The sequence below is a fragment of the Centruroides vittatus genome, unplaced genomic scaffold (assembly GCF_030686945.1).
Source record: "Centruroides vittatus isolate TY-2023 unplaced genomic scaffold, ASM3068694v2 scaffold_450, whole genome shotgun sequence".
NCBI classification, from domain to species: domain Eukaryota; kingdom Metazoa; phylum Arthropoda; class Arachnida; order Scorpiones; family Buthidae; genus Centruroides; species Centruroides vittatus.
In genome coordinates, this window is record NW_027122709.1 from 2,947,672 (window position 1) to 2,960,456 (window position 12,785).

General features: G+C 29.5%; 1 protein-coding gene across 8 annotated transcripts in view; it reads right to left on the reverse strand.

Annotated features, from left to right (window-relative positions):
• Positions 1-12,785, reverse strand: part of LOC136989252 (RNA binding protein fox-1 homolog 3-like) — a 204,400-nt gene that overhangs the window by 6,919 nt on the left and 184,696 nt on the right. For all 8 annotated transcript variants that reach the window (XM_067287372.1, XM_067287371.1, XM_067287373.1 and 5 more), the window contains 3 exons: positions 8,145-8,202; positions 708-811; positions 52-136 (listed from right to left, as the gene is read on the reverse strand). In XM_067287372.1, coding sequence (XP_067143473.1) covers positions 52-136; positions 708-811; positions 8,145-8,202 — 247 coding nt within the window. The remainder of the gene's footprint in view (positions 1-51; positions 137-707; positions 812-8,144; positions 8,203-12,785) is intronic.

Here is a 12,785-nt window from a genome sequence, read left to right on the forward strand (position 1 = left end):
TGGGACCTAATAACAGTAACAACTTATTGACCGAATTAAGAAAATACTTACTCCATATCCTGTAACGGGACCTATGCTGTGACCGAGGTAAGGGTCTGCGTATTCACGCCCGTAACTGTAATACAATGATGGAGATCTAGGGGTAAGAAACAATAGAAAAGCAATTTTAAACGCTGCAACATGCAAACACCATGCAAGTGATGTACCATTCTTGGAAGAAAAATTTTAGTTATTTAATATTATTATAAATATGTGCATCAAATTGTTTTCAACCACTCTAAAACTCCATTCATAACAGCATTAAAATATAATAAAAATTATTACAAGTTACAAATATTACAAACAACAAGATTTACAAAATATACAATATATCTTAACTATATATATTAATGTTTTAATACAAATGTATATTAAAAACAAATATGCAAAAGTAGGTATTACTTCACAATGCTAAAAAACATTCATTAAAACAATTTTACATAATCATTCCTATTTTAAAAAAATCATAATCCTTTTTAGATATCTTATAATATAAAACATGCCAAATTTAAATAAAAAAATCACATATCCTTTTCAGATTTTATAAAACATGAAACATGCAAAATAAATATTTGAATTTATCTAGTGCATTATTTAAATCACAGAGCCAAACAATACTAATAATATATTTAAAAAACACTTAATATATTCAACAAAAAATACACTACCCTGCAACAGCTGCATAGGAAGCCACAGGCTGAGCGGCAGCTGCAGCAGCTGCATAACTTCTAGCGGCGGCGGCCGTGTAAGCTGCCGTGGCAGCATACGATGCCTGAAAAATACAATTGTTTGTTCACATCGGGTTTTGCAAAATAAAATTAATCAATACACAATTTGTTTTCAAATGTAGGCAAAACGTAGTCTTAAAACTCATATTAAATTTGATTGTTTTCTTTTTTATGGTTAATAAAGATATCTTTATTTAGAATGAATAAATACAGTTAAAATAAAACTATAAAAATTAATCTTATTTTCCAGTTCTCGTTTAAAAGAACAAAATTTATTAATTCAGTATTATAAATTACTCAATTATATAAAACAGATGTTTCTATATTAAAAATGTTGTAAGATACTACAGCATACTATTAAATTTCCCAATGATCCTAATGAAATAATTAAAGAAAAATGTTAGTAAATAGTTATCTTAGATCATCTGATAGAAAAATAATTTGTCTTCAAATTCTGGACGTAATGCGTTCCTAAAACTATGCAGGAATGTCGAATGTCCGAAAGTCAAGCAATTAGAGTTGCATGTTATAAGAAAAATTCCATTTCCAGAGAAATAAAAAAAAATTATGAAATCTCTTAAGGCAGGAAAGTTTACTTTTTAACAGTAAATATTTTAAATAATGTTTTACATTGTAACGTGTTAAAACAATAAATTTAATTTATCCTTTAAAAAATTTCTGGTTTATTAAATTATTTATAAACTGACAGTAAATTTAATAGGAAAGTAGCATTTTTGTTACATAATTAACATTAAAAAATGATAAATGATACTGTTTAAATTAGTTATTTATCATTTTCTGCACTTTGTTTTCACTTTAGACTAGTTCGTTAACATCTTTCCTCAAATTGAGAGCATGAAAGGTAGTTTGAGGAGTAGGAAAGGAGTTAAAATATTCTGAAAAAGTTTTATTAATATTAGATTATTAATTCTCTCAAATTTATAATTTTGCCTAACACATCATTTTTTAAATTTAAATTGCCAAGCGATGTTATATTATGGGCTCAACTGGATCTCCTTAGATGTGTTTTGTGATGCTTTCCTCAGTGTTGCATTTTATAACAATTCTTCAAATAAACAATTAACGTTAGTTTTAAAATAGATTTTAGGAAGACCTGTCAACTTAGATCGAAAACTCCGTTATTAGTATTAAAATTTATTACTGGAGATTTTCTGATGTGATTTGTTTTATTTATTTGTTTCAATTTAAAAATTTTTACTTTTATATTTTTTATATAAAAAATATTTTTAGTCGAAGATAATTTTTAAAATTACACGACTGTCGGTAAAAGAAGTGTCTGCATTATTTATCAGAACATTAAATAAAAAATAATAATAAATACAATTTGATCACAATTTTTCTGGTTTAATTTTTAATGATTTTAAAATAATGCCATCTTATTTATGGTTTGTTTGCATTAAAAGTCTTGTTATATACTTAAAAATTAAAATTAACTCACTAGATAGATACATTCCTGCAAAGCTTAAAAAACACAGCGTAAAGATTGTGTATTATTAGCAAGGTTGAGGCCGAAGTTTTAAACGCAAAAACTTTTACATCGGACGTTCGATGCCGCTTTCCTGTAAGCCTAGAAGTTTGACAATAGCGTTTGGAATGTCAAGCATGCGTTTGGAATGTCGAGCAGGATTCCACTGACTATCCAAACACCATTGTCAAACTTCCAGGCTTACAGGAAAGCAGCACCGAACGTCCGACATACACACTTTTGCGTTTAAAACTTCGGTCTCAACCTCACTATTTATATTTCTACTATAAAGTAACTTTTAGTAGAGTTTTAAAATTTTTATTAAATTAAATTTCTTTTAATTTTTTAAAAGAAATTTTTTTCTCACGTTACATGTATGTTTGTTACTTTAACTGTTTAAATTTCAATGAATTAGTTTTTTATAGTTGGTATAAATGAAAAAATTGTTTAAGTTGGTAATTATGAGCTTAAGAATGGATCTTATGGAGTTTTAATCTATTTCAATCTTGTAAAAATTAAAATATTGACTTATCCTATAATGGTTAATTGGTTTTAATATTCTTTGTAAAATATTAATTAAGCAACCTTATGGTTTGTTAAATTGGACCCAGGTGTGGTCTGGTCATAAAACCATTTGTAATAGTATGTGAACAGCAGCTATTAAACTAATAAACAAAGGGGAGGATGACCACCGACATTCAGGTGGATGTAAAGGAAAGCTTCACGTGTGACTGTCTTTCTGATTGGTTGGAAGTTGGCTCCCAATAAACCTTTACATTGGGGGAGAAAACTGGAGAAAAGTGGTGGAGGATAAGGCTTGGTACTGACAGTATTTAGATATTCAGCAAGCCCACTGAGGATAGGGAGAGAGGAAGGGACACTCCTCTCTGCCTATCCTCTGGAAGGGACACCCAAGTCTGAGATCAGACGAAAGTGTAGATAAAGCCTCTCCACTTTATAGAAATTATCGAGTGGACATCTCCGACTTTCTAATTTGTCCTTGGTTGTTATTGTGTCAATCAGTGTGGTGTGGTACCATGATAAACTGTATTCTTTCATTAATAAACTGTATATATCAAACAAGTTGAGTGTGAAGGTGTATTTCCTATGAACCTACTGTACATCTGGAATGTCTTGGGCCAGGTTATCTCAAGAAAGCTGTCTGAGGAGACAGAAGACAGGGACAAATTCTCACTTATTGTCAACTTTTCCATTAAAGATAGACATCTTTGTTTAAATTGTAAGAGAAACATACCAATAAATTAATAGGACTTTTTGAAAGTCCAAAAAACTGCATGCTTTTGGTTAAGAAATGTCCTGAGATGTGCATTACCCCAGTGTTTCTCAAATTTTACCTTTTGGCAGATCCCTAGAATATATGGTAAAACTTCTCTAACTCAAATGTAACTAGAACATTTCTTTAACTCAAACAAAATGAAGCACTTGGTAGGTCTCAACGGAATAGCATAGGGATTTAATGTCTCTAACTTGAATTTCCTTAACTTGAATTTTCTCCAAGTCTAAGGTTTTTCATGGTCCTGACACTGATTTATGTTACTATCAACTCTGAATTTTAATATTTATTCTATCCAAAGTGATTCTAATTATCAGATTTCTATGAAATTTTCAGACAGTTGTAACTACTGTCCAACACCCATTTGCAGACAATGTTCCAGTTCAGAGTGAGAGATCCTGTCGCTTATCTCAACAAGATGTACCTGCAAAGCTGTTTGATTCCATTGGTTACATTGAACATTTTGCTGAAAGGCATTACATGGGATGTTAAAATAAAAACTATATCAAAGATTCTTTATATAATCTAAGAGAGGTAAAAATACAAATCTATTCAGAATCAGCATTTTTCACTCTCAAATAATCTATAACGTAAAATTTTTTCTTGCCCCTTGGAGCTTTGAGTTAGAGAAGTTTTATTGTAATTATTTTATATATATATATATATATATATACTGTATGTATTAAAGTGTTACTTAATCTTTTCACTGATAGGTATAAGTCTAGTGACAGGTTAATGATGCTGACAGGATTTACCAAGGTCATCAAGTACAAGAATTTCTTGGGACAGCCAGTATCACTGAAAATAGCAGGTATGAAAAATTCTTGTTGGTATCAGTAAAAGGGTTAAAATAATGTCTTTGATTTAAATAAATTATAATTTTTAAAACAGCGATGAATAACACATGGCTGGTGAGGTGCAAATATGTGGCCCTAGGGGCTTTGGCAATGAACAGTAATTTTATTTTCTTGTTTTCTGCCTCATGCCATTAAGTAATCTTAATTAAGCTGATATTCATGACAAAGAACATTCATACTAAACTAGACCAGTAAAAAGCTGAAAATAAATTATATATTACTGGTTTGCATATCATTAGTGTATATTATTTTAGTAACTAATCTACTGACAGTTATGGAGTATGTTGGTATTCAGCAGGCTTAAAGCATGAAACTCCAAAAAAACAAAAAAAAATGCGTGCACTGCTGGAAGCCTATGAAGTTTACCTATAGCTCTCCAGAAAAAGTTGTTCACCACCACTGATTTAAACAATTATGTATATTTTAATTTAAACTTTAGGTGGTGTTTTATTGAGAGTAAGTATAATTATTGATAAAAAAAATTGTGTGTATATGTATATTATGCATAGCTATGCTTCATACAGATACGTAAATGCATATTGTTGCAGTCTGGTTGTACACTAGATAATGCCGTCAGTGTGTCTTTAAATTGCTACCCAGTATCTTATAAAAAAAGGCTTGCAGTGGCTTTTTGTTAGAATTTTCAATGTATTTGGGAGGTCGCTGAATGCAGGGTGCCAGTATGATACAATCAGACATTATGTATAGCTGCTGGAGTCTCAGAAAAGCTGCAGGATGGCTGTTTCACCAAATTGCCCATCATTCTTACTTGACTGTGAGATGTTGGAGGCAATGAATATGTGAGGGCATACATACTGTACATTATGAATGAGCTGGAGCATCTCAGATAAATCACCAAGAGGAATAATTGTCTAATTTTAATACAGATTGTCGTTGCAACTGTGTTACAGAACCCTGTCTTTTCTTGTACTATGGCAGATTACTAACAGAGGCAAATTTGCATTCAAAGTAATCTCTATGTTGGGGTGCTAATGGCAGGGCACATTGTTAGCTTCATTTACATGGTTCTGTAACAGAGAAACATGGACTGCTATAGACTGACAGTGTATTGTTTTTAGCAACAATTCTTAATTTTGTTTGGAAATGGATGTCCAGTGTGTTAGAGAGTGAATTGTGAGTGTTCCAATCCCAAGTGGTACACTGCCTCACACACTAATATGCTGTTCTAAGGAATCTCTGGTATAATTGTTACACCTAGTAGTTCTACAAAGGACATTCATATCACAGCTATATGTTCTGGAAATCTATACCCTGATACATTTATTGGCTTTGGATGTTACAGCCTTGCCATAAGTTTCCAGTGAGTTAATGCTCAGTCAGACAAGGCTAGGGTTTCTCAGGAATATCTGTTGCACTCCCATATTGCTTTGGCTTGCTTGGTTTCCAGATTTGTTGTCCTGCTTCAGTCATCTATAAGCATGAGGGACTGGAGCAGCAGTTGCAATAGTTGCATGTTGAAGCTATAGGTAAATCTGTTGCAGTTGCATGTAAGCTGTTGAAGGATAGCTTATGACCGTATTGCTGCTTGTATTCAGACAAGAAGAAGTCTTACAAGGCACTAAATGTTCCTTTAAATTGTATCATTGTTTCACAAGAAATTACAATATTATAGCATTCACACTAATAAAATTTAATTGATTCCAATGCCACCTTTGTGCATAGCTTTTTTTTTATCAATAAGTTACATACTATAATTATATATACCATATAGGGATAAAGGCTTAAAGTTGGTTAAGTGCCATGGACGGCTGTGGTTATGTAGTTATCCCGAATCAGTGCAGCGAGTGACTTATGGTAATAATTGGTTTGAAAACAGAGATAAGGTTAAATTCCAGATAATGTAATTGATAATACATCTGCACAGTAAGCAGACTTGTGAGTTTGAGTCCTGTTCTGGATCAATCTTTTCTTCCAGAATATTGTAAATAAATTAATACAAGATGGCATCATAATCACCTATCTTTTGTCCAAGTTACATATCTATATATTTAATTAGTCAGGTTATAGCCTGATAATAAAACAATGTCAGATCCATTATTAAAATATAGTACTCATATAGTAAACCAAACCAAAATTATATATCTTTTGCTGGAAGAAATTTGAAAGCATGAGCAAGCATAGATGCTATTATCAATGGATCTTCTATAAAAATAAAAAAGAACATTAAGAAAAAAGAAAAACAGATTACAAATGTGTTAGGAAAATTTCTATATAAAAAGTTTATTTTTATTTTGTAATCCCATAACCTTATTTTTCAATGTATTTTTTCTTTCTGTATTTGTAATTTCTATATTCACAGCAGTTTTGCATAATATAAATTCTACAACCATGGAGCTTCTTCTGTATTGTGTCTCTTCAAAGTTTATTGTTCTCTTTTTTTTTTTATATATATGACATTTATTTATAAAAATTCTTTTCTATTAATTGATCTATATAGATTTATATACAGTATGTATGTAATGTTTAGATCTTACTAGAGATTCCAGTTATACTACAGATTTGGCAAAAAATTTTTATTTATTTTTATTCGGGGCTACTCTGGTGCAAAACAATGTTTTTCCTCCTGAACTATCTAATTTTTTTTAAGCAATTTATGCAGTATTATTGAAATTATATATTGCTAATTTTTATCAGGCTTTATTAGTTTTATTTTTATACATTATAAATACATTATTATTACAAACAAAAGAATATATATTATAATTTCTAACATTTTATACAATATGTACATATTTAAAAGTAAAAAAGTAGGTGGCTAGATTATCTGTCCCTTCAGATGTGGTGTCCTGGTACAGTATCTCAGTAAAACAAACACACTTTTATTCTTTGGATATAATAATAATCAAATTTTCTGTATTTACTTCTACAGAATCTAAATACAGTAGAGAGTCCTTAATCCGAACCCGGTTATCCTAATGATTTTCAGTCGGACTGTGTCGTGCTGGATCGAACGTTTTTGATACTAGATTTACTTCTAAAGTATAATTTTTACGTTTTTATATTCTTCAATATATTTATTTTGTTTGTACAAAATAAAGAAATAATACAATAGCCTCGATTATTATTATAAACATTTTCGTTAGGCTTAAAATCAATGAAAATTCAACACGAAGCGACGTGCAACGGAGAAAAATTTGAACATCGGACAGGTTAATATATTTTTTCGTACATAATCGGTTATCCGAACAAATCACTAATCTGAACAACCCCAGTCCTCAATTGATTCGGATTAACGACTCTCTACTGTATTTATGGAAGCAATCCATGTGCGTTTCACATATCTTTAAACCGTATATTTAAATTCAAAAGATGATCTGCATTTTCATAAAAGTTTCCACAATCTTCTTGCAGTATTGATAAAAAGAAAATCGTATAAAATTTAGTTTACTTAATAATCTATTAACATTGCATTTATTTATTTTAATCTTATTTTTAAAATTAATTAATTGTAGAATGTGCGCTAAATTTTTTGGATGGTATATCGTTTGATCAGTTGAGCAAAAGTTTTTATTTATCAATGTTTTATTGTAATAATAAGAATTAGCTTCTAATAATTATAAGTCTACGCAGCACAGGAAATAAACACAATAGTTTTTCATTATTTTTATTTAAAAATGTAAAATCTAGAATTTAAATGACAAAATATGGATTAAAGGTTTTTTTAAGTACTTATTTTTAAGTTAATATCAAATAAGATTAATGAAATTGTAAGAACTTACAGGAAGTTGATATCTCTCTGCTCCTGCATATGCTAAAAATGGATCTTGATAAACACCACTGAAATAATTAATAAATTCATATTTTATTAATTATTTATATACACATCAAATTATGCTTAAAACATATAGTGAAAATATTTTAAATAAAGTAATTTATGCATGCAGACATGCTTATGAAATTTATTCGGAAACAGTTAATTATTTTTAAGTAAAAATAAATTTTTGCTATCATCTGGATTTGTCTACTTAGATTTATTATTTATTTTTCCATGTATATTTGTTTCAAATATTGGCATTATAACATAATTCATGATGTGCTACCTCTTCAATTTATTTTGTAATATATATTTATGCTTCATTTACTTATTAATAGTGTGTTTATAATTTATAAGTGAAAACTCCTATAATTATATACAGTATTCTAAAATTACTTAAATCATACATGAAATTTAAATCTCTTATTATTAATTATAATAAACACAACATTAAAATTTCTTCTTTTTCTAATTGAAGAAATCTTTGTAAACTAACAGTTTTAATTGATTAAAGCAGTATTATATGTTATTTGTTGAATAAATATTCAGTATCAATCAATATATTATATATTTCTTATGAAACTTAAAAGAGGTTAACAATTTCAGGTGATTTAAATTCACAAGTTTAGTTAGATTACTTATGTATAAAAACGGCAAATTTCATTCACCCGTGATTGAGATAAGAATTTTGTATCAATATTGTAAGGTTTCTGATTGGGAAAGGGGGAGTCAGTCAGACTCAAATCAAGATGTAAGAGGGGTGTAGGACGGTATGTGGGTGGTGGTGTTGGACACACTGACACAAACACAAATGAAATCTATTTATTTTGATATAAGATGGAAGCCTGCAATTTCTTATGGTCATGTATCACTTTAACAAAGTTTGAGAGAACTTCACTGGTTCTGGCAAGTTCTTAAGGTGTAGACGGTTCTGTGTTACTAGCAAGTCCTGCAGTTGGAGGACAATGGAGACAGCAGAGTGCAGACGGGAACAATGTTCTCTGTGCCGACATCCTGGCCGAAGTTCCAGAGAGAGGAGGAATGCACAGGCCAATTTGAAATGGTAAAATGACAGAAATCTGCACTTTGTCCTTTAAATACCCCAAATTTCCAGGATTACATCCCCAAATATTTAATACATTATTCTGATTGGTTCCAATTCCTTCTCATCATTTCCTGATTGGTCTTCTTCCTTTTTTCCAGGTGGAAAAAGATCAGATTGGGTCACAAGAAAAGTCAATCATTGGTATTCAATTTGACACCGTCTCTCAACTCTGACTGGGAGATGCCGACGGAACTTCAAAACCCGAGCTCGTATTTTAAATCATTCTGGTTTCCTTTCTGACATTTTGGAATTTTAACTAATACATGCAATGTTTTTCTTTCGTTAAACCTCCCAGTTTCCGTATTCAGTTTGACTTCGATCATTTGTAAACAAGCATTAAAGTCAAAGTTAGAACTCTCCAGATTGACATTGATCTATTCTCTAATACATGTCAGAGTTGCACTTGGACTCACACTGTTTATATTTGCGTCATTTTGTGCCGTGTTTCTTTTAATGCAATTTCTTTTCTGCTTTAGAAGTACATTTTTAACATGATTAACAACAAGTTTGCTCTGCCTGGATCCTCATAATATTAAAGTGAGGAGGAAAAACTAAAATTTCAAATCAAACTTTTCTAGATAAGAAAAAAATGACAATAAAAACTTTATTATTTGTTCAAGAGAATTCTAATGTAAGATATATTATATTTGCATTATATATCAAAATTATATATATATTCAATATATATATTTCTGAAGATTCTTTAAATGAATGACATAATGAAATAAAGAATGTTTGTGATACTATGTAGATGGGGTTTCAGTTAAACATGAAATTTTAAATTAGAATTTAATTATATTATTAAAAGTACAAATTTTTTTAAAATTCATTAACAAATTATTAGACTATAAATGCTACACAAGTAACCAATATCCAGCAAGAAGAAATTACAAGAAAGCAAATGTTTTCATCCATGTTTAATGGGCATTGTCAGACTAACTTTGCAATTTGAATGCAGCTGTTAAAACAAACAGTTTGAACAGAAAAGTTACTCAGAATAGATGATTGCCATTTACATGTTAAAAGATGGGTGACATGAGAGAGGGAAGAGAGTTGTAAGACTGAACTTCATAGATTGACTTCCATGCAGGAGGGAAGGAGTCCATATTTCTTAAGTTAATAGCTGCATTATTTCTTGTGGCTTCTTAAATTTCTAATTGTTCTTAATATCTATGCCGTTCTTTGTGGATGGTGCTATGTAGGAGGTCTGCTGGTCAAAATGTACATCTATGTCAGGGTCAGAGGTGAACGTTGCAAATGCAGTGCAAATTCTTTCGTGTTGGAAGGCCGACGTTCATTGAAGCGGGTGTTTAAAAGTCACTCTGTAGCACCCACGTGTTCTAAGTTGCAGTTGAATAAATGATCTGTAATGGAGATAGTATATAGACCAAGATGGAGGCGAATAGCTGGATGGTCTTTAACGTTGCGGAGGAGAGTGAAAACTGAGAGACTTCTTCTGAAAGCTAACCAAAAGTTATTATTTCTGGCCAGTCTCCTTGAGCAAGGTGTCATTTGTAACAGCTTTACATATGGTGTCATATGCTGGATATTTGTTTATTTCTGCAGTGTTTGTTAACTTATAACCATTTTTTGAGTAGTTGAAATTATTAGACTTTGTTGATACAAATACTGATTAAAAAGTATTTGTTTATTATTCAATTATGAGTCTTCTGACTATCAATTGATTTGTGTCATACCATTTTAACTAAAATTTTAATAATCTGTTGTGTGCAAAATTGCCTCCTTAAAATGAAACTATTTGCATTTAAATGATAATTTATTGTTAATTTTTTTATTTAATTTTTATACGTAAAATTTGAATTTGAAATGAAACCAATAGACTACCGACTTTCATTTGATAATTTAAAAAAAAAACTATTTTATTTCAATTTCGAAAAAGAAAATTTTGATATAATAATGTTACTAAAAAATTAATTTTTCCATAAATTATCAATTTACAAAACATAGAATGTACGTGTAAACACTAATATTACAACAAAATCCACTGTGAAGACTTTAAAATGAGAAAATGACAAAAGAAATTTTGAAATTGATAAAGAAAAGTTTGTCAAATGAGTCAACTTAAATTCTGGAGTAGGTTACTGTGCAAGTTTCCAAAGATAACAGTTGCTATTTCTCCATTAGAGATAATTTAGTATGGCCATACTCTCAAAATTCTGCTATAATGAATGATGTCCTTTAGTATTCATCAGATATATAATACCAGGATAATTTGATTTGGATATTTCTTAAAAGTACAGTTGTAAACAATTTATAAAGCAAGAAGTAGGAAGTAACTCCATTCCAGCATCTGTTTTCATTTGCTTCAGTTGCATTGTGTGTGTATTATACTAAAGATGTTCATTTAGTGATTTTAATCACAAAATTTCAGTTGAATCTTTTCAGCTTAATTTTATTTGTCATATAAATAGTACTTTTGTGTCTTTGTCTTTTTCAGGAATCTTAAAGTAAAACAAAATCACGACCCCAAAAAGATTATAAAAATAGAAGAAAAAAACAAAAGACATTGTCAAGCTAAATACATAGATACTTAGTTTATGTACAGGAACATAAAACACAGTCAAATATCAGGATACGTGTTTTGGTAGTATTGTATTTTTTATTTTTCCAAAAATATATTGTGTTTTAAGAATTTGTTTTAACTTTTCATAATCATTTATCTTGTTTATATTTTCCTGTATGATATTCCTAATTCTCACTGATGATACTATTGATTTCTATCCTATAATTTGCCTAGTTTTTGGGAGTACAAGGAGACATTCTCTTGTTTTTGTAGCTTGGCTGTCTCAACCTGCGCCGTATCATGGATGCTTTATTTTTTATTGTAGGTTAAATTTCTTTACAAATAGTATGTTTTTTTTTTTTTTTTTTTAATAACCTGTAAAAAGTTGGAGCCATTATTAAAATTGTTTTTGTAAGATATTCATTTGCATAAAAATATCAATACAAACTGCAAATGAGGATGATAATTCCGTAAGGAAATGACAGAAGATCATTTGCTTGTGTTTATGAAGAGATTTATGCTTAAAAATAATGTATAATCTTTTTTGTTAAAATAAAGATAAACTGAAAGCTTCAAAAAATATTACAAAATTGTTTTGGCTCTTTTAGTATATGAAATCAGAAGAATGTAGTTTTTAAAATTTGTGATGGTTTTTTTTTTTTGTGTTGTATTTCTTAATGTTTTAAATATTACCAACTTTCAGACAAGAAATGGAATTTTGTTTGAACTGAAAAACAGTGGATAAACTTTTATTTTATTTCTGAGTTGACTCTCCTTTATTCTTATATATAAAAAACAGCAGAATAATTCATATTATAGCCCAAATAAAAATGTTTATATAAATTATTTTAAAAATAGAATATTAAGAAATATCTATAATCATTAACAATTATTGATTAAATAAAATTTAATAATTCAAAATTTCAGATGATAGCAAATATAACAATGAAGTAATGTAAAAAATATTAATGAATACA